Genomic DNA, 25405 nt, shown 5'->3' on the forward strand with positions numbered 1-25405 from the left:
GGCCCGGCCTGAGCCAAAAAGCGCACACGTGCCTCCATTTGTCATTTTTCCCCATTTCCCCTCTTTTTCCCCCTTTTTTTTTTCTATTTCCCCCCTTTCCCCCCCCCATTTCCCCCTTTTTTAGCTTTTTTTCCCCTCAAGAAAACGTTGTTTTCGCCCTCGAACGCTACAAAACCCCAGTTTGCAAAGCTCCGGCTGCCTTCCCGGGGGAGGGAAGGCGCTCCCTGCACCAGCAGTGGTTTTTTTTTTTTTTTTTTCTGGGGGGGGGGGAGGGGAAATTTAACGCAATTATTTAACCCAATTATTTAAAAACAAAGAGCAGGGGTAGGGGAAATTTAACACAATTATTTTTAAAAAAAAGAACAGGCTGAACTTTGTATTCCAAAAGTACCAGAGTGTATATTTGATATCCACATGCAAAAAAAAAAAAAAAAAATTAAAAAAAGGTGACGATTTGAGGCGTAATTCGTGTCCGTCCTACCCTTAAATAAGGAAACGTACAAAGGTGGCTAACGGTTGTGCAAAATATTAATTTGCTAAAATATTTTACATAATCAGTACATGTCAATGTAGAAATCGGTAAAAAAAAAAAAAACCAAAACAAACACAACCCCGAAAAACAACAACAACAACAACAACAAAAACAACCCGGCTGGTTCGTAGGAATTTTGTCACATTTTAGTAACAGGATTTTTCACTGTCCCAGGGTGGGAATCCTCGCTGACGAGGGGAGCCAGGCGCCGTCCCGCCGTTCGTCTCCCTTTTCCCCCGTCATAAGGCAAAGACGACCCTGAAAAACACGCTGAGATACAAAAAAAAAAAAAAGGATGTAAACTCATAATTTATCGTCAAAACCAAACCCAAAACCCCGGCGTAACAAAAGCGGAGATGGAGGTTTTATACAAGAGGTTCTTAGGTGGTTTTTTTTGTTGTTGTTAAAACAGACGGTGCGAAGGCTGAAGGCGCAGCGGCTTCAGGGTTCACCCGCTTTTGGCTTCTGGTTGGTTTATACAACGGTTTGATAATACATTTGGAATCGGTTGGGAATGCAAACGAGAACGGCACGCTACTTCCCAGGGAAGGAAAAGAAAAACACCAAAAACAAGGGGTGGGGGTGGGGGGGGTCGACGTTGTGCAATTTGCTGCCCCAATTTTCAGCGGCAGTAGTCCCTGCATTTGCTGTGTTTCAAAAACGTGGATCTTCAGAAACACATAAAGGAGGAAAAAAGAAGGCAAAAGTTGGCAGACATCCAGCATCTCGTTTCGTGTGATTTTTTTTTTTTTTTGTGTTTTCCTTTTTTTCTTTCTTTTTTAAACAATGCGGATGACAATTTCATGATTAAAAAAATGCTTTTTGTTTGTTTCTCTCTCTCTCTCTTAAATAAATACATCGTATCTTGACGCCTGATCTGATCAATCGTGGCTGTCGATAACGGCTCCGCGGCGCTCCCGAGGTTTCAAGAGTCCTCCTCTCCTCATGGCGTTTCGAAGCCCGCCACGCGGTATCCCGTTTGGTTGGTTATCACGCTGCCGTTCTGCCCCTGCGGCGGCTGCACGCCGTAGCTGGCACCCATCCACGCCGCCGAGGACTGCGTCTGGCTGTCGGAGGAGAGGGTGGAAACAGTTCGTTAGGCAAATGAGTTGGTTAACGAGGGTTTAAGGGAGAAGGGGGGGTCGCCTGAGCTGGGTGCTGTCGGCACAGGGCCGTCCTGGATCCGAACGTTCCCCAGAACGTCCCGGTGGCTTTTAGAGCGCTGCAGTTTTGGAGCATCACCTCCCCCAGGGAGAAAACCTGTTCCCAAGAAGCCCAAATACTCACTTAAAGCCCTGCTGGTTCCACGCTTGCCCGTACATCCCGTAGGCGGGGACCTGCCAGCCGTTGGGCACGTACTGACCGATCTGGGCGCTGCCGTACCACTGCCCCCACTGCCCGTAGGCTGGCGGGTAGCTGATCTGGTTCTGCGAGGGCAAAGAACCGGCTGTCACGTGGCACCCGAAAAAGCGGCCATTTCTGTCAACTTTTCTGTCAACTCGTGAATCGCGCCCTCCCCGCGCCGCCGCAGAGTCGCAAATTGGCCACAACGGGGCCAAAACGGCCACGCAGGCGTTTGGTTGGGGACCCCTTTGGAGTTAGCGAGCGTTTAATTACTGGAGCGCCTTGTTACCGTCCCCCCAGGGCCACTGTCATCTCAAAAATACCCACAGAAATCCAGGGAAACGGAGCGGCGGCTCCAGCCCCCTGCGGCAGAAAGGACGCGCCATGGACCAAATGGTATTTTGCGACCCTCCTCTGGAATTTTACATCGCACAATTTTATGTGACGAGAGTCCAAGGCACTTAAAATCTTCAATTCTACTTCACAGAAATACGCTCCGATGAAATAAGCCGTGCCACGCGCTGCGCCAAGCCTCTAAGCAGCAGGTGCGCAGATTTCACGGCCGCTTAAGGGGTTTCTAGCGAAGACTAATTAGCAGAGGAGAAGCTCCAACCTGCTGGACCGGGCTGATCATGTCCGGTGTCTCCTTGCCCCAGTAGCACTTCACCACGTGCCCTTCGATAGTCGTCCCGTTGACGGACACAATAGCGTGTGCGGCACTCTCGTGGGAATTAAACCTGTGGAAATACAAGCGGGGCCGATAGGAACAACTCGCTGGGCCAGAAGTAACCCCGAGAGCCCCCGCCAGCTCAGCACCAGTCGGGGCTCTGTCAGAACACCTGCCCCGCTGTGGAGACTCCCTCTCATCAGCCCCACCGTGGGTGGCAGGGACCCCCAGGCTACGGTTGCTTTCCCCCTCTGTCATCAGTCTCCCTAAACAAATCGGAAAATTCAGTGGCAAGGAGAGCGGATATGTTTACGATGTGTTTTTTATTATCTGGAGCCTCATCAACAAAGCCATGAGGATGCTTCTGGGCCACACTCTCCAAGCTGACCATCTGCCTCGGGAACTCGGCTGTGAATCACCCCAGAGGAGCAGACGGAGATCTCTTGCGATGAAGGGCCCTGCGCCTGGTTTGACCGGGTTAAGGGGTTTTTCCTTCTTGTGCCCTAACTCCCTCCTCGGAGCGAGCTGTTGCCAGAGAAAGCTGCTGTAAAGCACGCTCTCCGCTCCGGCCCGCGCCCACCCGTGCTCCACCGGCACCAAAAACCTGCAGAAACCAGCGTTCCTCTTAATTCCACCGACAGGCAACCCGCAGGCCAGCCTACCGTACAAAGGAGTAGCCTTTATCTGGGAAGACTCGAACTTCCATTATCTGCCCGAAGGGAGAAAAGGTCTGGCGCATGAGCTGTTCTGCAGCGGGAAGAGACAGAGCAGCAAAATGAGGCGACCGCGGCGTTACTCAGAGAGACGCGTTATTCGGAGAGACGCCACGGCGCTGCGGAGCCACGGTACCTGTCAGTCCTGAAGTCACCCCTCCGCAGTACACGGTGCAGTTGCTGGGGCTGGACTGATTGACCACATCGTCGTAAGACAGTTGTTTGGCGTTGGCTGGGGAAAAAAAAAAAAAAAAAAAAAAAAAAAAAAAGATATTTTTACAGAGCTTTTCAGTGGATGGGACACACGTCATGTGGCAATTTAATCCCGCCTGGCACGAGACGCTGAGCGCAAGCTGCAAACACCTATCAGGTAGGTCTGATCGACCTATTTTAGAATCTCCCCGATGGAAATGCTTTCTTTGACGTGGTCTCACAACAGAAAGCCCTAAAAGTGAGAAAGCAAAGTTAAAAACGACTTTTTCTGTCCAGCTGTCCGGAGGGAAAGCGAGCTTCTGGCTTAAGAGTGTGCAGAAGGCCAAAAAATCCTCCCCCTGCAGTGGTGCCACAGCTGCCACAGCTAAGGAAGCTGCTTTGCTCAGGTCTGAGCCCCTTTCTGCACCCGTGTTCCCTTCTCCCACCACCTCCGAGGCTCGCAGCTTGCCCTGTCGTGCACGGCAGGAGGTTTGCAAAGCTTTGCCGATAACCCAGAACCTACATTCGTATGTACTCTTTGGAGCCGGAGGTTTTCTCGTCGCCCAGTTCGTTCTGATTTGCCTTCCACCAAGCCACTGGCCGCCCATCTGCTGGATAGCATTCTCTGCGTCCTGCCCGCGAGAGGGGAGAGAAGAAAACCCCACCGTCAGCATCGCATCCTTCCGAGGCAGAGCCAAATGAATGACACCACCACGCTCCCACCCTGCCTGACCCTTGCAGCGCGCCGTAAAAAATCCTACTTCAAAAGCAGCTGATTTAGGGAGGACGAAGGACGCTCACTGGGCGCACGCAAGACCCTCTCGCTATACGCCAGAGCTCCCATCGCTCTGCCACGGCTGCACATGGCTCGTCCGGGTGTCACTTGCCACGTGCGTTAGATAGAAACGCTAGAGCAACGGCAGAGCGTCTCGATAAATACGAGAGAAAAGATTCCCCCTCGACAGGGAAAGCAAAGCCGGGCAGAGATCGGGACTGATGATGCTGAAATTCATCGTCTGCTTTGCACGGGGTGCTCGAGCCGGCGCTGCAGCTTACCCATTTATTGAAGAAGGAAACGAAGCCGTATCCTTTAGATTTGCCCGTCGCCATGTCCTTAACCACACGCGCGTCTCTAAAAAAGCAGAAACAAGAGGCACCTCAGCGCCTTCGAAAGACGACCCGACCACAACGACAACTCGAGTCACGCGTTTACAGCTTATTTTTTCACGTTTCACCTTTACTAACGTCAACTGTTTATATTGCACCAGCAACACAGTCAAAGCAAAAGGCTTCTCTTCTACACAGAACTTTACTAACGCTCTGCCAGATAGTAGCAAAATTAAAACTTAATTGTGTAAACATGCAAATCAATAGCTTCTCTAACAAACGTATGTACTATACAGTTGGCTCCCGCTTCAAAATGCTTTTACAGGCTGTTAAAGACACAAAGCATGGTCAAAGCAGCTATTCAAAAGAATCACTTAAGGCACCGAGCTGACTAACATTAGCTGAATGGCTCTCTTTAACCATGCAATTTTTAAACTCGCTATTTGCCAACACATTCTACCTACTCATTCAAAATATTAAATAGAAAAAATGAAAAAAAAAAGATAGGAATTAAAAGGCATACGTCGCCTGTTAACTGAATTCTTTAATTTTCTCAGGTCAATTCGTTACCCCCTTTTTGGACTGTGGGCAGCTGTAAATTTTGAGAGATTGACATGTTCAGAAATTATTGAAGAAAATAAAACACCGAAACATTCATGTCTTAAACTACATATTACACATTTATACTGCATTTGTACAAGAGCAATCATACAGCACTGATTGGAAACTACAAGATATTAAAAAAAAAAAAAAAAAGAAGCAAAAAAAAAATTATAGAATTTATAAAAGTAAATAAGAAAACTACAACGTTTGTCCACTGTGAACTGTAGCTTGTAGTTAGCCATGGCAATTCTGTCCATTCTTCAGAGCCACTCTGCAAAATAACCAGAGCCCTATTATTTGAGATTGAGTTAAAAAAGAGAACCCAGCTACAAGAGCTAAACCCCACTCGTGGAACACCACTCTACAGCGCTTCTCAGGCAATTTGCGAACGAGTTCGCCGAGGAGCGAGCCACCCTCTCCTCCCCTCCTTCGCCCCACACGTACAGGCATTAAATGAACAGCAATGACAACATAAAACCAGTCAGAAAGTCATGCAACGTAACTTACGGCTGTATAAAATAACAGGGTTCAGAGGAACTAGCGTTAACATGTGCACAACATTTAGCATTCCCAGACTGGCGAGAAAAGTCACAATGAAGAGAAGGTTCGTTACGCTCGGGTGTTTCTTTTTTAAGCCTCACAGTAACGGCAAATGCATCGTGAGTCTCATTCTGGTACCCGCAGCGCTGTTGCCGAAGGCCCGAGGAAAACACCTCTCCCAAAGCTACGGCAGAAATGTTTCTTTCTTTCCTCTTTGTGAGACATCCCCCCACCTCCTCCTCCCCCCTTTTTTCTTGCCCCCTTGCTGGGTTAGGTCCGAATTTGGGTGGTGTGTTACAAATTGCCTGAGAAGAGCCACTTTGTTAAGCTTAGATAGGTTTGCTCTGAAGAGCCTATGGGGAGGGAAGGGAGAGGGGAACTCATCTCTACTTACCCTCAACCGAAAACTTTGAAAATAAAGACTTAAGAACAGGTGAAAACATGCGTACAGCAAGCATAAAAGGAAACCACAATGAAAAGTGTGCTTTTACAGTGATTAAAAAAAATCCAGATGCACAGAATTACCAAAATTTCTTATGCGCTAATCATGCAGTAGGTCAACCTCGGTGTCATTTAAAAAAAAAAAAAAAAAAAAGTTCAGTTTAGCACCAATAAAGACAATATTAAAAAAAAAAAGTATCAGGAAATATTCCATTTGCACCACATTTCCAGAAGCCAGTCACTGATGAAGAACAGGTAAAATAAGTAACTTCATTCAACCGCTTAAGAGACAGTAGTAATACTTTTCCAGGTTTAAATTTAAACGAGCAGAAAATTCTAGGTCCCTTTGGCTTTATTTAACCCCTCGCTTTTGGAACAAGAGTTTGAAAGAGTCATTACAGGGACAATTCTTAATCAACTGCTTTTGTGGGAGGAAAAGAACTGGAGTTTCATTCTGAACAGTCAGCGTGAGCCAGGGCAAACCGGGAATTTTCCACGGGTCAGCTCTCTAGCCATGCACTGAGTACCCCAAAAGCCAGAGCATCGCTCCCCTCTCCCCGTCACCACCGCCACCACCACGCAGCAACGGCTCAGCACCCAGAAAGCTCTTCTAGGAAAGAGGGGACAATGGGCACGGCCCCAGAAATGCGGACCGCAGACCGGTGCTTGCTGTGATTTTGTGCTTCCCCAGTTGACGTTCAGGCGTTACTTTTTGCTTCAGGCTCAAGGTTGATTTTTTTGGGGGGGGGGGTGAGGTGTCGTCTGTTAAAGGTGGGCTGTCCACTCAACTGTCACCTAATGTTGAGTTAGGGGAAATTGCCTTTCACAGCTCCACCGCAGCGCCACAACGCGGCCGTCTACTCCTGCCTCCCTCTCGCACTCATTCCAGCTTTAGAGCCCCTCGTCCCTTCCACCCGGACCGCACCGGGCCAGGGGATAAACGGCCTCTCCTTAGGAGCCCGACCCTCTGCGCTTCCTGGATGGCAGTTATAAAAGATGCAGTCAAGCATTACAGTCATCTGAAGCAAGTCACATTCAGATCACATTTGGTGGTTTTTTTTTCTTTTTTTTAAACCTTATCATAAAAGGAAATCAAGCTGGCATTGAGAGAGTAATACACTGGACTCTGAGAGGGGAAAAAAAAAACAACAAAAAACAAACTTACTTCAATTAAACGCTTCACTACACAACACTCCAAAGCACTCTATGTTCTCTTACATCACCATCAAGAAACTTCAATGTCCAGTACAGACAACACTACAAGGAAAATTAATGGTTTACATTGGGAGGATGGAGTGAACGAACCGCTCCTTACTCTGCTACACCCTGAATAGCACAAGCTAGGAGGCAGAGGAGCCCTGCGAGCACTGCTCCCCGCTTGTAACGCGGTCGCTTGTTACACCGTCGCTCTGCACCGCTGGGATGAGCGAAACTCCTTGACCCGAGACACCCCGCGGGTTTGGGCAAGCCCTTCGGGCCAAGGGCTGACGCTGACCCAGCACCAAACGCTTCGAGGCCACTCTAGCTGCAGCCTCTGGGTGCCCCACCGAGTCTTGTGCTATAAGAAAAGGTGCATTTCACAGGACATGGGAATTTAACTGAAAAAAAAAAAAAAAAAGACACTGGCTACCAGTGGCCGGCACGTCCCGGCTAACAAAAAATCCAAAGCCTCGCAAAACGTGAACGTGCCAACGGACTCAGTCACAACCTGTGCAGCGTGACGTCGATCCGCTCGCTGAGAGGGCCAGGGAAATGCAAACCCCGGGTTTAGGAGTCAATTTGTGCCGGCGTCGCTTTGCCAAATGAGGCAAGGACGATAAAGCCAAAGCGAGTGGGCTGCAACTTTTCTAGGAAAGCAGAACAAAGTACTGCAGAGGAACTGGGTTACGCATCCCTGCTCAACGCCTGGCCGTTCGGACTTGAGTCGCTGTATCAACAGATGAATTCCTGCACCGCCACAACTCTCTGTTTTTTACTTACTGAAACATAAGGCTCCTCCGTTTAGGAGAGATAACTTTTAGGTCATTCGCCCTGAGAAATTACTTACGATATTCTTCCAAATGGTGCAAAAGCGGCTTTTATATCTTCAGTTGTAATTTCTGGACTGAGGTCTCCGACAAAGACATGGAAATGGTCTTTTTGGGAAAAAGAGGGGGGGGGGGAAAGAAAAAAGGGATTTTAATGTTTGAAGATGACCCCTGAACACGCACACACAGAGCATGGCCATCTGACAGAGTACAGCTTTCCAGCTACTATTAAAAACTACGAGAAGACTAGAGCTCACTACGAAACAGGCTTTACTGCTGTTCTTAACAGATCCTTTGCTTGGCAGCGCTACAAAGTCAGTGATTTTCAGGATACTACAGCGGTGCACGGCATTGACGTTTGGTATTTTAGAAAATGCTTTTAAGACCTGCCAGCGTTTACTGTACGAAGTCTTAAACTATTTCCTTAAGGTGCCAAGACTACATGAAACCCTCTCTCTCGGTAGGCCAGTGTAAAGCTTTGACACAGCAGGTGATCGCTGCTGTTCAGAAATGTCAAGAAATGTAGGGTGACGCTCACGCTAGAGCGGGGCACGTTTCGAACCTAGCCACAGCGTCCGGCTTAACCCCATAGCTCGGGAAGAAGAAATCAGAGAAATACCTTGCACTGCCACAGTTTGCCGTTAAAAAGGCTTTGAGCTCGCAAAACCCAACCGTTTTGGTTGCCCAGCCAACACACGGCGTGAATCCACGTGAACTCAAGTGCGCGTGAATCCACGTGCAAGTGAACTAAGACTGAAAGTAAGAGAACGGGAAGAGTCAGCCCTTCGGTTGACATCGGAGCCACAAAACACCGGCACCAAAGAGAATCAAAAGCATCCTGGATCTAAGGAATCTGCCGCTACAGTCAGACACTGCCAGCCGTACCGCCCCAGCGCTGTGCTGCAGCGCGTACGGAGCTCTGGGGGATGCTCGGGTGCAGAAATTCAGAGCTTGCTGAGAGCAGCAGCAATCCGCGGGCTCGCCACGAGCGACGGAGTCCCGTTTTGGAAACGGTCTGGGTGCTCCCAGGGAGCCTGTCCGTGGGAGCGCAGACCGCAGGCTCACAGGGAGCCGGCTATTCTGCCCCCACAGCAGGGGACAAGGGGTGCAGGGGATTTTTTTTTTCTTTTTTTTTTTTTCTTTTTTTTTTTTTTTTTTACAATTGTGCTCGAAACAGTTAGCGCCAGAGCTAAACGGTGGATGCTAGATCATTTTGTGATGCTACAGGGAAGCAAAAGGGAAGTCTTTCTGTAGAAAAATAAATTCACAATGAACAAAAAAACCCCATACATAGCTTCGGGTGGTTAGTGAATACCCTGGAGAGATTTCATTTTATGTTTAAGAAGATACAATTACCTTGTGAACGCTGTGTGTTGACAACGGTACTACCTGATGACAAAGATTAGATTTGTTCTTAAGTTTATTAACACAAACACATGACATAATATCTTAGGATTACGATCAAAACATTACTGCGTATAATTGTACGATGCTTACTGTTTATGTTTAAAAACTAACTGTAGCAATCAAACACGTACTCAAAGTGTAAGCGACACTTACTGCTGGTATCTTTCTTCTGGCTGCTGGGGGTCGTCGCCCAGTTCACTTTGACCTCCTGCAAACGTCAGTCGCTCATGTTAGATCGAGCAAATCCCAGCTAAGCTCCGGGCCCTCCGGCACCGAGTTCTGACACTACGGGGGCACCAGACGCGTGAGTCTGGGGCAAATGCTCCAGTTTAAGGAGAGGGTTCATCCTTCCAAACGGCGTTGCATGGGTTAAGAGCAAAGATGGGCAAACAGACCTGGTCTGGGGATTCGGTTTGGTCGGGTGGGCTCTTGGGCAGGGGTGGGGAGAGAGGAACGTTACCCTGATAAGGTCAGCAGGGTTAAAATACTTGTTCTGCCCGCTGTCTCTGAGCCCTCCCAGTTCTACATTCCCACCTCCCTCCGCATTCTTCCCACAACAGCCTAAAGAGCTTTCCCTCTTCACTGTGCACTGTTAAGACCTCTGTGCAAACAAAGCGGCTAACGTTTGCGGTGCATCCACTTGGTCTCAAGTGATGCTGCACCCGCACCACCTGAGAGAGCCTGTTTTTCCAACTCCAACTCACCCTGTAGACACGACAGCTTACCTTACCCATTATCTTCCGGCCATTCATAGCAGCCAGCGCTGCAGCCGCGTGCCGGTGCTCATAGAACTCCACAAAACAGTACGGATCGTTTCCAGCTGTCTGATAAAAGAAATAAGCAAAGGATGACTGACACAAACCCCTGCAAACCACACTCTCGCTCTTCTGCTCGGCTCCTTACTCGTAACGGACAGGATTTTTTATTCTACGTGGGGACCATGGTCAATGCACTCAATGACACTCCAGGAGGTTTCAGTTCTGCTTTAGAAAGGTGAAAGTGTGGCAAACAACTTTTCAGACCTCATCTACGACACCCATGTATGCTAAGCTGTTCTCTTCCTCTCGCGATATCCCCCCATCCTTAAATTTCATGTCGGATACAAGGTAGAAATGATGCCAAAAGTACACGACTGCCATCTCCAGCCTTACTACATCCCTTTCATGCAGTTGCGCCGTATTTCAAGGGGAATTCTTAAACACGCCACTATGGCCCAAAGCAGTTAGCTACAAGAAATGTGAAAATCATTAGGTGGAGGCTCTTACATCCATTATCATTTTGCAGTTTTTGCAGGGTCCGATCTGGCTGAACAGCTGGAGGATTAGAGCTTCGGTCACATCTCTTGACAGGTTCCCCACGTATCTATAGGATCAAATACACACAGTTAGAAGCCATCCCAATGCTTCTGCTCAGCGGTAGCAGAGCAAACACAGCCCAAAGTTGTTCCCCAAACACTCAACCCCCCAGGTCAGGACGACAAAACAAAGCACATGGCAGGATTATATCCTGGCAAGTCACAGCAGGCAGTCAAGTCACAGCACCTGTCCTCAGTCCCACTCACGGTCCGCGTTTCTGGAATCGCGCCCTGGTTCAAAGCGGAACGGAAAAGCCAAATACAGACAACTCGACCTGCCAAACCGGTCATCCCCTATAGAAACAGCGGTTCCAGTAACAGCACGTGGCCACCGTTCACCGAGCACCGTTTCCCTCGCTGCCCGAGAGGCTCGGCCTGGTGTTTAGCCAGCACGTTACACAACATTCAGTCAATTCCTTTTTAAAAAAAGGACTCATCGTTCGAAAGCATTAGATCTGCCTGAAACGACCGAGGGCAAACGTGCTCAAGTGCAGGCACTGCCCGCTCCTCCTCCACGTGAAAGATCAGCCTCCTCAAGCACCAACAGAACCCAAAGGCCTGCTCTGATTTGGGATTTCGGCACGCTCAGCAACAAGGATCATCCTTGGTCCACAGGTGGGTTGTGTTGTTGTTCTTGTTCAGCCCAAGTCACGGGATTTTTAAAAAAAGCACCCAGAGAAACCTCAGCTCCAAAGGTGTGGCAGCACCTTTCCACAGAGGAACGTTATGTGGCAAACCGCGGCCTCCGCAACGAGACCTCGGCCAAGTCACGCCGCTGAAACCACGTCAATAAAACCACAATCTTCCCTGCCTGGGTGCAAGAGTCGCAAAGATGTTGTAAGAAAACAACGAGGCAGCAAAACGAGGATTTCTCACCCTCCTTCTGTTGACACAAGGCTGCGAACAGCCCTCCCGGAGAGATGGATACGCTCCAGCGTTTGGTTTAGCACAGGAGAGAACGAGGGAACCAGACACACAGCCTCTGTTTTGCTGTCAGCAATGACCCCGCAAGCTCTGTATTAATAACTTGAGCAACTATTTTAGGTCAGAGTCAGAATTGTACTCCTTTTTAAAACAAACACACGAATCAGACGGTCACAGGTATCCTCTCGCTCAACAAAACTGACAAGGTTTTCTCAAGCAGAGGAGGAGGTAGCACGCTTCATTAAGGCAATTAACTTTGTGCTCAATAACACCCAGGCATTCTCGCCGGTTCAAGCCAGAGCCATAGCTAGCAAGGCTTCTTTTTTTATCTCTCCTGTTAAAAAAATATTATTGCAGTTTGGATAATGAGTAAGCCGAGGCACTAAAGCGATGAGACTCGCAGGTGACCTTCTAGGTCTAAGTTTATTAACAGTTTATTTGCGACTGACAGTTTCCTAGATAGGGTGCCTGCACCTTGACCTTTGCACGCACGCTGGATTTTCACCCCGATAATCAGACAGGCATCTCCTGAGGCATTCCCTACCTTTACACTGGATCTAGCCGGAAAAAGCAGGATTCACAAGTAAAGTGACCTCTGACAGCCCCACGGTGCTGTCAGACATGGTCAAGACATCCCCTAACAGCCAGGCAAGCAGTACCGCCACGCAGAGCCAGAGCGTTCTGCAAAACACTAAAAAACAGGAGGGAGAAACAGCTATATTCGAGCTGTTTGACCATCCGAATCTTTCCGGGGAGCTTCGCCGCAGCTCCCAGTCTGTGGCCGACACACCGGCAGGGTCCAGCACCCCCAGACCTCGTCCCAGACCAGCTATAACCATGTGCCGAAGTGACCCTGCCAAGCAGGGCCACCTAACACAGGAGGAGACCTCTCTTGAGTGGCAGTTTTGCTTCCTGCACCCTTCCCATCCCTCTCTTTCCTGCTAATTGGAGTCTCATTAATGAGTCAGTCGACGTTTCTTTGCAGACGAAGGACGACGCTCTACGAGGGAAACGATGCAGACAGCTCCATTTATTCACTGCAGACATCAGTGTACGGCTTCTGGAAAAACGATGCCGAACTATCGGGTGTTGGCTCTTGGGCATCTTTTTAGCTGTACAAGGTAAATTAGAAGTACATGTATTCCACAAGCATCTACGTGAAAAACATGAAAAATACAAAACAAGAGGTCTTTGTGAATGCAAACACACTGTCTGCCTTGTAACCGCTCTGCAAATTTATAACCTCTGCCGCTGAAGAGTGGCTTTCAAGGAAGGTAATGGGCCACGTGAAAATGAGCTGCCTATCCAGGAAATCATTTACATAAGTAATACAGCTCCTAACACGCTTCGGAACGCCAAGGCTCTAACAGCTCCCTTCAAAGAAACAGGTTACATGGAAATGGCAAAACCAAGAAGTTACTTCCCACGTCTGGAATCCATTCCAGAAAGACGACTTAAAACACGCTAAAAGGAACTAAAGGAAAAGGCACGCGGGTCGCAGACCACCTCGGTGGCCCCTCACGACGCAGCCACACGAGGCAACCGAGGAGGCAGCCCCGTAATCCGCACCCAGATGGGGTTTCTGTAGCACTACCTACAGAAATCCTCAGGCGAGCAAATATTTAACACAGACTTCAGGCCCCAGCTGGAAAGAGATTACTTTCAGCTGCGCAAGATGCTCATTGTAAACCCAATCTGTGAAATTCTGCTCGTGGCACCATCCTCCAGATGACTTGAGAAAGTCGCTCGGAGCTCTTCAAAGACACTTGGTGCGTCGCTCAGCGCTCTCGGTTCTGCAGCACAGAAACCCGGCGCGACCAGCCACACGTGCTCAGGGACAGGTAATTCATTCCCTCGAGCGGACGCCCCGTACGGCCGAGACCACCAGACCCCAAGCCAAGACTTTGTTGGGAGTGGGCGGGGGAAAACATTTTTCTAAATAAACAGGCCAATATGCCAACAGGTCTGACCATGTTTGCAGATGCTGAGAATAGTTCCAAAAACGCACGTGCCAGAAAGACAACGGGATTGTACGTACACATGCAAGGAGGCGGACACAGTGTTTACCACTCGGGAAAGCCTGGACCAGAGGAGCTGGCAAAAGTCACGTAGGAGTTTTGTTTTCCTGCAGTTGCTCAGCCAAGTCATTTATCAAACCTTGGGGTAAGTGCAGCCACTGTCCAAGGGCAAAATTTTCCCTTCACCTTGGAAAGATTCCCTCTCCCTCCCGCCTCTCCTCCCCTCAATGCCTGCACTGAAACAGAGCTCGCAGCTTACGCTGGGGTGGAAGAGAAAGAGTGGAGTCTGTGATTTCCCCGATCCAAAGGAGGGAAATCGCTCCAGATAACGCCTGCTGGAGAACAGGACAGGAACGCACAGGCTCCCCCGCGCCTTTCAAGCGGCCAGCCGCAGGAGCAACAGCCGACCCAAAGTCCAAATCCCTCCTGACAGCCACCGGGAAAGTTGCTGGTAATTAAAGGAACCCCACTTACGATTTTTAACGAGGCGAGGAGCTGCCCTGCAGCTACGATTAGTTCTTTGGGAAATAAAGAGGCTCGCGGTGTGCTTTGAACACTTGGACAAGTGGCGATTTCACGGGCAACAACCCCCACCCCCCTTTATTTCTATCGAGCTGCTACAAGGCAGCAGGGCACCAGGCGCCCCCCCCCCCCAGCTGACGGAGCCAACACAACCCCCAGACGGGACAATCCAGCAGGATGCTTGCGAAAATGGGCAGGGGGTCGGGGGGGGCAACACTGCCCTGGCCCCTGCCCTCCAGAACCAAGCTGGGGGGCACATCGTCCCGGCCTCTGCCTGCCAGGGCTGAGCTGGGGGGCACATGGCCCTGACACTCCAGAACCGAGCTGGGGGGCACGCGGCCCCGGCCCCTGCACTCCAGGGCCAAGCTGGGGGGCACATCGCCCTGGCCCCGGCCCCTGCCCTCCAGGGCCAAGCCGGGGGGCACCCAGGGGTGAGCTGGAGGGGACACATCGCCCTGACACTCCAGAACCGAGCCGGGGGGCACAGCGCCCCGGCCCCGGCCCCTTCCCACCAGAACCGAGCTGGGGGGCACATGGCCCCTACACTCCGCAGGACCGAGCTGGGGGGCACATCGCCCCAGCCCCGGCCCCCGCCCTCCAGGGCCGAGCCGGGGGGCACCCAGGGGTGAGCTGGAGGGGACACATCGCCCTGACACTCCAGAACCGAGCCGGGGGGCACACCGCCCCGGCCCCGGCCCTCCAGGGCCGAGCTGAAGAGGCCCGGGGGACGCCCCCAGCGTGGAGGGTTGGGCCGGTGGCCCCCGCCGGGCTCAGGCGGGGGCGGGGGCCGGGGTCGCCCCCTCCGTCTCTCCGGGGCCGCCCTGAGGGGAGCGGGCAGCCGCCAGCGCGGCCCGGCGGGCGGCTGAGGGGCCGGGGCAGCCGCCGCTGCGGTTGGCGGGGCCCGATCGCGCCGCCCGGGCCCGCGGGCCCGTCCGTGAGGGGAGCCCGGGCCGCCCCTCCCCGCGGAGCCGGGAACAATAGGCGGTCTCGCCCCCTCCCCACTCACAGGGTCTTGGGCATTTCATCCTCCATGGCGCCGCCGCCGCCCCCGCCCGCCCCGGCTCTTCGCGCCGAGCCGGCCCCGCGGCCCCGTCAGCGGCTGGGCAGCCCGAGCGCCGCCGGCCCCGCCGAGCCCGAGCGGCGGACAATACCCCCGCCGGTCCTCGCAAGATGGCGGGTGGCGGGCGAAGGGGCCCGGCCGGCCGAGGGGGGGCGGCACCGCGCATGCGCGCCCACGGGGCGGCTTCCCGCCCGCCGCCGCTCCCGCGCATGCGCCCCGCGCCGGGCACCGGCTCCGGCTCCGGCTCCGCCGCGGCACCGGGGTGCGGGCCCCTGGCGTTTCCTCACCCTTACGGGCGGGGAAATAAATAAAGAAATAAATAAAGAAAAAATATAATTAAAAAGCAAAGTGAGAAAACGACATGCGCCGCCCGGGAATCGAACCCGGGTCGCAAGAATGGGAATCTTGCATGATACCACTACACCAGCGGCGCGGCTGACAGCTCTGCCGCCGCCCGGCCCCATGACCCTGCGGGCCCGGCCCGGCCCCGTGGCGGGCAGCAGCTGACGGGGCGGTCCCGGCGGTGCAGCCAGCGCCATGCCGGCCCTGCGCCTGCTCCTGCTCCTGGCCGCCCTCTGCCCGCCCGCCCCCGGCCGCCCGCCGCAGCGCGACCCCCCCAGGAACATCGGTAGGGCGGGGGGGAGCCGGGGGGGGGAAGGAGGGCGGGGCGGGGGGGGGTGGGGCGGGGCGGGGGGGGGCCATGTAGGCGGGGGGCTCCGGGGGTCCGTGCGGGGAGGGGCGTGCGGAGCCGGGGCCCTGTCCGTGTGGGGCGGGGGGATCCAGGGCGGGGGGAGTCAGGGGAGCCGTGTGGGGAGGGGCGGGGGGAGCTGGGGGGCTGGCCGTGTGGGGCGGGGGGCCGTGTGGGCGGGGGGAGCCGGGGGGCTGTCCGTGTGGGGCGGGGGGCTCCCGGGCGGGTCCGTGTGGGCGGGGGTCGCGTGTGACTGCGGGGCGGGGTGTGTGTCAGTGTGGGAGGGGGGATCCAGGGCGGCGGGGGGTGTGTGTGGGGAGGGGTCGTAAGGGGGGTGTCGGTATGGGACGGAGGGGTTCCGGGGTGGGGGTCCCGGGGAAGGATCCCGGCGCTGATGCCGGTGCCCGTGCCCCAGCCGTGGTGGGCTCCCGGGCGGGGGTCCCGAGGCAGTGTCCCGGGGCAGGGTGGGGGTCCCGGGGCAGGGTGGGGGTCTCGGGGCGGGGGTCCCGGTGCTGATGCCGGTTCCCCAGCCGTGGTGGGCGCCGGGATGGGAGTCCCGGGGCAGGGTCCCAGGAAGGGGCGAGGGTCGGGGGGCGAGGTCGGGGGTCCCGGGGCAGGGTCCCGGTGCTGATGTCAGTTCCTCAGCCGGGATGGGCGCCGGGGTGGGGGTCCCGGGGCAGGGTCCCGGTGCTGATGCCGGTTCCCCAGCCGTGGTGGGCGCCGGGGTGGGGGGCGCGGCCGCTGCCCACTTCCTCCGGCAGCGCTTCGGGCGCGGCGCGCGGCTGGCGGTGCTGGAGCGCGCGGCGCCGGGCGGGCGCGTGGCCACGGTGCGGCTGGAGGGCGCCGGGTACGAGGCGGGGGGCGCCGTCCTGCACCCCCTCAACCTGCACATGAAGCGCTTCGTCAGCGACCTGGGTGAGCGGGGACACCCCCCCACCCCCACCCCCCCATACACCACACACCCCCCTGGGGGGGGCGTCCCGCAGAGAGCGAGCCCCCCTCCCCTCCCTCCCCAGTGTCACCCCCCACATCCTGCCCCGGGGGCTCCCCCCAAACTCTTCCCCAATGTCTCCCCCCAAATCCCCCCCCGTGTCCTTCCCCAGTGTCTCCCCCCAAATCCTGCCCCAGTGTCTCCCCTAAAATCCTCCCCCGATATCCCCCAAATCCTTCCCAATATCTCCCCCCAAATCATGTCCCAATATCCCCCAATCCATCCCAGTGTTGTCCCCCAATATCCCCCAATCCTCCCCGATGTCTCCCCAAAATCGTCCCCCAATATCCCCCCAAATCCTTCCTCAATGTCTCCCCCCAATCCTCCCCAATATCCCCCCCAAACCCTTCCCCAATGTCTCCCCTATAACTCCCCCCAAATCGTCCCCCACTATCCCCCAATCCTCCCCAATGTCTCCCCAAAATCGTCCCCCAATACCCCCCCAAATCATTCCCCAGTCTCCCCCCAACATCCCCCCAAATCCTTCCCCAGTCTCCCCCATTATCCCCCAATCCTCCCCAATGTCTCCCCAAAATCGTCCCCCAACATCCCCCCAAATCCTTCCCCAATGTCTCCCCCCAATATCCCCCAATCCTCCTCAATATGCCCCCCAAAATCGTTCCCCAATATCCCCCCAAATCCTTCCCCTGTCTCCCCCCAACATCCCCCCAAATCCTTCCCCAGTCTCCCCCCATTATCCCCCAATCCTCCCCAATGTCTCCCCGAAATCGTCCCCCAGCATCCCCCCAAATCCTTCCCCAATCCGCCCCCCAATATCCCCCAATCCTCCTCAATATGCCCCCCAAAATCTTTCCCCAGTGTCTCCCCCTATAACTCCCCCAAATCATCCCCCGCTATCCCCTAATCCTTCCCAATGTCTCCACCAAAATCATCCCCCAGTGTCTCCCCCAAATCCCCCTCAATGTGTCCCCCCAAATCATCTCCCAGTATCCCCCCAATCTTTCCCAATGTCTCCCCCCAATATCCCCCCCAATCCTTCCCCAGTGTTTTCCCCTAAATCCTTCCCCAGTGTCTCCCCCCAAATCCTCCCCAATATCCCCCCCAAATCCTCCCCCAATATGAGCCCCCACATCCACCCCTTTATCCTTCCCCAGCATCCCCCCCCCCCCAAATCCCCCCAGCCCAAGCAAACACCCCACCCCCGGGTGATGCAGGAACCCCATCAGAAGGGTCCAAAGGTCCCTGCAATTAGCCAGGGCTAATTAACCCCCTCCCACCCCTTGGGGTGCAATTCCCAAGGGCTCCCCCTTACCTGAGGGGGGCTAGCTTGGGGGGGCAAAACCCCGACGGGGGGGGGGGGGGGGCAAAACATCGGGGGGGGGGGGGGTGGGCAAAACCTGGACGGGTGGGTCAAAACCTGGATGTGGGTGGGGGGGAAACCTCGATGGGGGGTGAAAACCTCGACGGAGGAGGGGGTGAAAACCTCGACGGGGTGGGGGGGGCAAAAGCTCAACGGAGGGGAGGTCAAAACCACGACAGGGGAGGGGGCAAAAGCTCCATGGGGGGGTGTCAAAACCTCGGCGGGGGGGGGCAAAAGCAGGCGTCAAGCTCTCCCTTTGATGAAATTCCCTTTTCCCCCCGTTTTTCCCTGCAGGGCTCTCGGCCGCCCCGGCGCGGGGGGGGCTGATGGGCATTTACGACGGGGAGGGGATGGTGTTCGAGGAGAGCAGCTGGTACCCCCTGACCCTGCTGCGCCTGCTCTGGCGCTACGGGCTCGGCCCCCTGCGCGCCCACCTCTGGGTGGAGGGCATCCTCGATAGCTTCATGCGGTACGGCGGGACCCTCGCCGGGATGGGGCGGCGGGAGGGGGGGGAAAGGTGGGAAACCCCCCGCGGGGCTGGTAGGAGAAAAATAATGGGGGAAGGTATCCCGTCCCCCTTGGTGGTGGCTGCCCTCGCTCTGCTGCTCGGTGGTTTTATGTGGGAAAGAGACGGGGGTGCGGGGAAAGGGAGAGACGCGGGTGCGGGGAGAGGGAGAGACGCGGGTGCGGGGAGAGGGAGAGACGCGGGTGCGGGGAAAGGGAGAGACGCGGATGCGGAGAGAGAGAGACGCGGGTGCGGAGAGAGAGAGACGCGGGTGCGGAGAGAGAGAGACGCGGGTGCGGGGAGAGGGAGAGACGCGGGTGCGGAGAGAGAGAGACGCGGGTGCGGAGAGAGAGAGACGCGGGTGCGGAGAGAGAGAGACGCGGGTGCGGAGAGAGAGAGACGCGGGTGCAGAGAGAGAGAGACGCGGGTGCGGGGAGAGGGAGAGACGCGGGTGCGGAGAGAGAGAGACGCGGGTGCGGAGAGAGAGAGACGCGGGTGCGGGGAGAGAGAGAGACGCGGGTGCGGAGAGAGGGAGAGACGCGGGTGCGGGGAGAGGGAGAGACGCGGGTGCGGAGAGAGAGAGACGCGGGTGCAGAGAGAGAGAGACGCGGGTGCGGGGAGAGGGAGAGACGCGGGTGCGGGGAAAGGGAGAGACGCGGGTGCGGAGAGAGAGAGACGCGGGTGCGGAGAGAGAGAGACTCGGGTGCGGGGAGAGGGAGAGACGCGGGTGCGGAGAGAGAGAGACGCGGGTGCGGAGAGAGAGAGACGCGGGTGCGGAGAGAGAGAGACGCGGGTGCGGAGAGAGGGAGAGACGCGGGTGCGGAGAGAGAGAGACGCGGGTGCGGAGAGAGAGAGACGCGGGTGCGGAGAGAGGGAGAGACGCGGGTGCGGGGAGAGGGAGAGACGCGGGTGCGGGGAGAGGGAGAGACGCGGGTGCGGGGAGAGGGAGAGACGCGGGTGCGGAGAGAGAGAGACGCGGGTGCGGAGAGAGAGAGACGCGGGTGCGGGGAGAGGGAGAGACGCGGGTGCGGGGAGAGGGAGAGACGCGGGTGCGGGGAGAGGGAGAGACGCGGGTGCGGAGAGAGAGAGACGCGGGTGCGGAGAGAGAGAGACGCGGGTGCGGGGAGAGGGAGAGACGCGGGTGCGGGGAGAGGGAGAGACGCGGGTGCGGGGAAAGGGAGAGACGCGGGTGCGGAGAGAGAGAGACGCGGGTGCGGGGAAAGGGAGAGACGCGGGTGCGGAGGGAGATGCAGGTACGTGCCATCGCCTTCGAGCAGCGAGCCCAGGAGGCTGCGCTGGGAGCAGGGATCAGGTGTGGGATGCGCCATCGGTCTGTGCTATGGAAAATTAAATCCCAACTGCGCCCAAAAGCGCTTTTCTTTGGAAAACCGGGTACATGAAGAAGGGGACCAGGTCTACCCAGGCAGGTGCCGCTTGCCTGGCAGGAGGCGGCTCCCGGGACCCGTGCGGCGAGACTGGCCACAGCTTCCCGGGATGATGGAGATACCGACCGGTGGCCAAACGCCTGTTCCTTATCTCCGGTTAAGGATCTACCGCTACCAGATGCACGAGTTCGCCTTCAGCAGCACCGAGCACCTGCTGCGCGCCCTGGGCGGCAGCGCCTTCACCCGCCTGCTGAACCAGACCACGGAGGAAGCCCTGCGGAACGCCGGCTTCTCCCAGCGGTTCATCAACGAGGTGGTGGGTCCGGTGATGAGAGTCAATTACGGGCAAGGTGTCAACATCAACGCTTTTGTAGGTGAGCCTCATAGGTGCGCCCCCCGTTGCGGCCGTCCCGACATCGCGCTCATCCCGGGGACCTCATGCTCGTTCCCAGGGACCTTGTGCTTGTCACAGGACCTTGTGCTCGTCCAGGGACCTCGTGCTTGTCTGGGGTCCTTGTGCGCATCCCAGGGACCTCATGCTTTTCCCGAGACCTCGTGGCCATCCTGGGATCTTGTGCTCATCCCTGGGGACCTTGCGGCCATCCCAGAACCTCAGGCTCATCCCAGAACCTCATGCTCGTCCCAGGGATTTTGTCCCCGCGACCTTGTGCTCATCCCCAGGGACGTCATGCTCGTCCAGGGATCTCATGCTCATCCCCAGGGACCTTGTGCTCATCCCTGAGGACCTCATGCTTGTCTGGGGTCCGTGTGCTCATCCCAGGACCTCATGCTTGTCCGGGGTCCGTGTGCTCATCCCGGGGACCTCATGCTTGTCCCAAAACCTCGTGCTTATCCTGAGACCTTGTGGCCATCCTAGGACCTTGTGCTCGCCCCTGGGGACTTTGCGGCCATCCCAGGACCTCATACTCATCCCAGGGACCTCCCCCTCGTCCCTGGGGACCTCACACTCATCCCCGGGGACCTCACGCTCATCCCTGGCGACCGCCCCAGGGACCCTGTGCTTGTCCCGGGACCTTGTGCTCATCCCTGGGGACCTCACGCTCATCCCAGAACCTCAAACTTGTCCCCGGGGTCCTCGTGCTCATCCCCGGGGACCTTGTGCTCATCCCCAGTGCAGCGGCAGCTCCCACCGTGGGACAACCACCTTGCTCCCACAAATTGTTGCCTGATGCCACCTGCTTAGCCCTGGCTTCAGTGAGCTCTGTGCCCCCAGGGGGGTGGGTTTTCCCCCTCATTTCCCACTTTCTGTTTCCTGCGCTCCCCTAAAAACCCCTCTGACGAGCATCGTTTCCTCGTAGGTGCCGTTTCTCTGGCAGGGGCAGAATCAGGCCTTTGGTCGGTAAAAGGGGGGAACAACCTCGTCTGCTCCGGGCTGATCTCCGCCTCCAAAGCTGAAGTTATTCCCGGCACGGTTTTGTCTATAGAGCCAAAAACCAGACTCGGACCCAGGGGTGAGTGGGGTTCGGTGTCCCCACGGTGGGGCGGGGAGTGACCGTGGTCTCCCATCACCGCTCGGTTGCAGCCCTTGGCGGACCGAAGCTGCCCAGCCGGGGGCTTCCTCGGTCATTTTAAGATGAAAACCGGGCTCTGCGCAATGCTCAAAACCTCCGCCGAGCTGGCGGTAGGTTATGAAGCCAGATGAGCTCGCGGCGAGGCGTAATTAGCCAAAAGGGGATGGTGTGTTGAAAGCTCGGTGTTCATTAGCGGGACAAACGGGAGCGGGATGTCCCACTCCATGGGATGACTGAGCTTTTCTCCCCAGGGGACCCGGTGACGCTCTACCAGGTGACTTACAACACGACGTCGGGGCTCACGGGGGACACGTACGACATCGTCGTCATCGCCGCTCCGCTGGGCCGCCAAATGGCCAACATCACCTTCAAGAACTTTGACCCTCCTATCCCGGAGTTCCCAAATCCTTACCACCAGACCGTCGCCACGTTCGTGCACGGACGATTAAACACCTCCTTCTTTGGCTACCAGGACCCAGACTCTTTTCATTTGGGTGCCATCTTCACCATGGACAACCCCAAGCTCTTCATCAACAGCCTGGGAGTAGTGTCTCCCGTGGGAGACACGGGCAACGAGGAAAAGCTTCCCACCCAACTGGCTGTCTGGAAGGTGTTCTCCAAGGAGGTCCTCACCAAAGAGCAGCTCAACTTGCTTTTCTCCTCCTACGACTCCATCAAAGTGAAGAAATGGTTGGCATACCCCCGCTACAGCCCCCCCGAAAAATGTCCACCCATCATCTTGCACGACAACCTCTACTACTTGAATGGCATCGAGCGGGCGGCCAGCGCCATGGAGATGAGCGCCATCGCCGCCAAAAACGCCGCCCTGCTCGCTTATCACCGCTGGTACGGGAACTCCAACAAGATCGACCAGGAGGATTTGCACGACAAGTTGAAAACGGAGCTGTGAGCCCCACGCAGCTGACGGCCAACTGCTCGCTGCGACCTCTGGAGATACTCATCGCCTACTCTTTAGCCACTACGACAGGTAACGGGCGAGGAACGCCTTGCTTGGCCCCCAAGAGGAGACCACCAGTCGACTCCAGACCGGAGCACCAGCCGAGGGGCAGATTTCCCAAGCCAGCTGGCTCTTCCTCAAGGGAACTCCTGGATCTACCCCTCGGTGACATCGAAGCAGCGGTTTGCAACACCGCAGTGACCCCAGCAGTGCCCTCGGCGGGATGGAGCCCGCCACGCTCAGGATCCGCATCACTGTGATGAACCCTCTTCCCCTCTCCGCGTGCGCTTTGGGCAGGGAATATCGACGTCTGGACTGTGAATCTCTCCACCTCGTTGATTTTCTGAAGGGTGGCTCGAGTGCCTCGATGTGGGATGAGTGGGAATAGGGGCTGTGTTCTTCATTTGCTTCCCAAACAAGTGCTTACGGGTAGGGGGACGGGGATGGGTGTGCTGGGAGCACGGGTAAGCGAGCGAGAGCACCGGTGTCCTTCACTCTGTCGGGGTTTGGAAGCATTAATAATTTCCATGCCCTGACCCTCCAGCCGGGCACCGCTGGGTTTCAGTAGGTAAAATCCTTTTTCATGAGAATAATCCATGTCCCTCGACTGCATCTAATAACGCTGCAATACCTCAACCCTGTCGGAATGTTGCCATTAACGAATAAAATTAACACACTGTTTGGCAAGCGCACCGGTGCCAGTGCCAGGAGATAGCGTTTGGATGTGTTTGCGTCGCTTTGGGGCTCAACCACCCGGTGGATCCCGTAATCCAGCCGCATCCTTGTCGTGCCACCACGCTATCACCTAAAGAAGGTGTTGCTACTCCCAGTCCACGTTATCCCAACGGAATGGTTTCCATCCCAGCGGAGCGGCCGCTGCAGGGCAACCTTCGTGCCAGCTCAGCATCCTCCAGCGCCCACCTCCTTGCTGTGGTGGCAGATTTTCCCACAAAACCTGAGCTGGCTTTCCGTGGCTCTGGGCACCTTACTCCAGGTCTCACTTACTCGCAGGAGCAAACAAAGGCAGCTGGTTTCTACCCCGCTCCCATTTAGGAGAAAGAGCCAAAAGCTTCTTCAAGTGCAGCTCAGCCCCTGCAGGCTTTGGCTCCTGCACCACAGCTCTGTGATGCAGAAATAAAAGTAAAAAAAAAACAAACAAAAAAACCAACCCCCCCCCCCACCATTATTTAAAAAAACCCACAAGTTTTCCTACTTGAGGACACAGCCCTAATTCTAATCAATCTTGCACCTCTTGCTCGGTTTCCCGCTGCACCCTAACAGGGTTTAACATCACACCGGGGATGCACATCATCAAACTGCCCCCCGGGATGCCCCCCTTTCCCACAGGGGGCTGGAGGGGGCATCCCACCGAGGCTGAGGATTCCCCAAACCTTTGCTGGCCACGACTCTTTACTTTCTTGGTTTGTTCAGTCATCGCCGCTTGTATCACCTCCACATCTCACACGCAGGAATCCCGTCTCGTGTCACCCCGCCCTTTAACAAAGCAGCAAACATCCCTCTCCGTGAGATTCTACTATTTTCGGATTTATGATGTTCATTTCTATCACCACGCCCTGCGTTTTGCTCCAGACCCCACTCCCTGTTGTACCTTAATTGCTTCTGCTGTGGTGTTCCCCCTCTTCCTTGATTAAAAGCAGCGTTAATGACGTTCTTACGCGCAGGCGGAGCAGTTTTAAAGGTTTTACTCCCAATGAGTACGGTTCACCCAGTCTGTACCACCTATAAACACAGCAGGTCTCACCCCTTCCTCTCTTAAGATGCCACACGCGATGTCACGGTGCACGCTGGGGTGATCTCCCGCCCCGGCCAGACCTCCCCCATGGGGCGCTGGCCACTCCAGCCCGCAGCTGCCAGACTGAACAAATTAGTATCTCCCCGAGCAGGGTTTTGAAAAGCACCTTGCACAAAAAAAATCAACTCATCTCCACGTGTATATGCTGTATCCGTGTCCATACAGGCTGTATCCAGTGCGATTCCAGGCGCTCCGAAATCACACGGCCACACCACCCCAGCGAACAAAGACACCCCCAGGTTTCTGCCGGAATCGCTCCATCGTATCATGAATTTCACACAGAGCAGAATCCTCTTAACTTCTTCCCTTTTTCCATGGATTTTGGGATGCATTTTAACACATCCAGCAGATCTGGCTTCTTTCAATCAACTTTCCCAATGTTCGCTCGCTCCTCCAGCCTTAGGCCGCTCGAAAGCCAGCGAACTACGGGGAAGGTTTTCCCATCCGGGAATTTTGGACGGGATTGATTCATTACATTTAGATTTAAAACCCAACATTTTGTTCTTGTTCTGTCCGTGACACCAACAGTCAGCCCGACGGACACCGAGTTAAAGAAGTGACCTTACCTTAAGTTTGAAGCAATAAAATGGTAAGTGAAATAATACAGCAAGAATAAACCAAAAGGTAACGCACCTCATCGTTAACTACCTACGGCTAATTACAGTGGTTAAGAGAGACACCACCAACTGCCCTGATACTTTACTGTTATCCCCACCCGCAGCCCCCGGGGTGCCCCGGTTGCAGTGAGGATTCATGGAACC

At 55.4% G+C, this 25405-nt stretch overlaps 2 protein-coding genes across 6 annotated transcripts; one reads left to right on the plus strand and one right to left on the minus strand.

The window, feature by feature from the left end:
- Positions 1–510: 510 nt before the first annotated feature.
- Positions 511–15584, minus strand: TIA1 (TIA1 cytotoxic granule associated RNA binding protein). Of its 5 annotated transcripts, XM_080370268.1 has the most exons (13): positions 15398–15578; positions 10839–10935; positions 10299–10397; positions 9727–9781; positions 9523–9555; positions 8187–8274; positions 4505–4580; positions 3972–4080; positions 3393–3488; positions 3206–3290; positions 2490–2613; positions 1820–1959; positions 511–1599 (listed from the first exon to the last, which is right to left on the minus strand). In XM_080370268.1, exons 1-13 carry the CDS (start codon positions 15421–15423, stop codon positions 1476–1478), a joined length of 1152 nt encoding a protein of 383 aa, XP_080226394.1. In that variant the 5' UTR covers positions 15424–15578; the 3' UTR covers positions 511–1475. The 5 variants fall into 5 exon arrangements, with proteins under 5 accessions (XP_080226394.1, XP_080226395.1, XP_080226397.1 ...); XM_080370269.1 differs by lacking the exon at positions 9523–9555; XM_080370271.1 differs by lacking the exons at positions 8187–8274; positions 9523–9555; positions 9727–9781; ... (1 more) ...; positions 10839–10935; positions 15398–15578 and adding an exon at positions 7305–7396.
- A 170-nt stretch (positions 15585–15754) lies between these two features.
- PCYOX1 (prenylcysteine oxidase 1) lies at positions 15755–23541 on the plus strand. Its single transcript, XM_080370267.1, has 6 exons — positions 15755–16079; positions 16848–17054; positions 18746–18920; positions 20504–20715; positions 21661–21813; positions 22125–23541. The coding sequence occupies exons 1-6, from the start codon at positions 15989–15991 to the stop codon at positions 22781–22783; spliced, it is 1497 nt and encodes a 498-aa protein (XP_080226393.1). The 5' UTR covers positions 15755–15988; the 3' UTR covers positions 22784–23541.
- Positions 23542–25405: the final 1864 nt, after the last annotated feature.

This window comes from Falco punctatus (genome assembly GCF_963210335.1).
Source record: "Falco punctatus genome assembly, chromosome: 20".
Lineage (NCBI taxonomy): Eukaryota > Metazoa > Chordata > Aves > Falconiformes > Falconidae > Falco > Falco punctatus.

Coding starts and splice junctions, on each gene's coding strand:
- TIA1 (XM_080370268.1), bottom strand. CDS start 15,423: ATGGAGGATGAAATGCCCAAGACCCT. Junction 8,275..9,522: donor CAACACACAGCGTTCACAAG/GTAATTGTATCT, acceptor TTTCCCAAAAAG/ACCATTTCCATGTCTTTGTC. Junction 4,581..8,186: donor GCACCATTTGGAAGAATATC/GTAAGTAATTTC, acceptor CTGCTTTTTTAG/AGACGCGCGTGTGGTTAAGG.
- PCYOX1 (XM_080370267.1), top strand. CDS start 15,989: ATGCCGGCCCTGCGCCTGCTCCTGCTCCTGGCCGCCCTCTGCCCGCCC. Junction 16,080..16,847: donor CGACCCCCCCAGGAACATCG/GTAGGGCGGGGG, acceptor CCGGTTCCCCAG/CCGTGGTGGGCGCCGGGGTG. Junction 18,921..20,503: donor ATCCTCGATAGCTTCATGCG/GTACGGCGGGAC, acceptor TCTCCGGTTAAG/GATCTACCGCTACCAGATGC.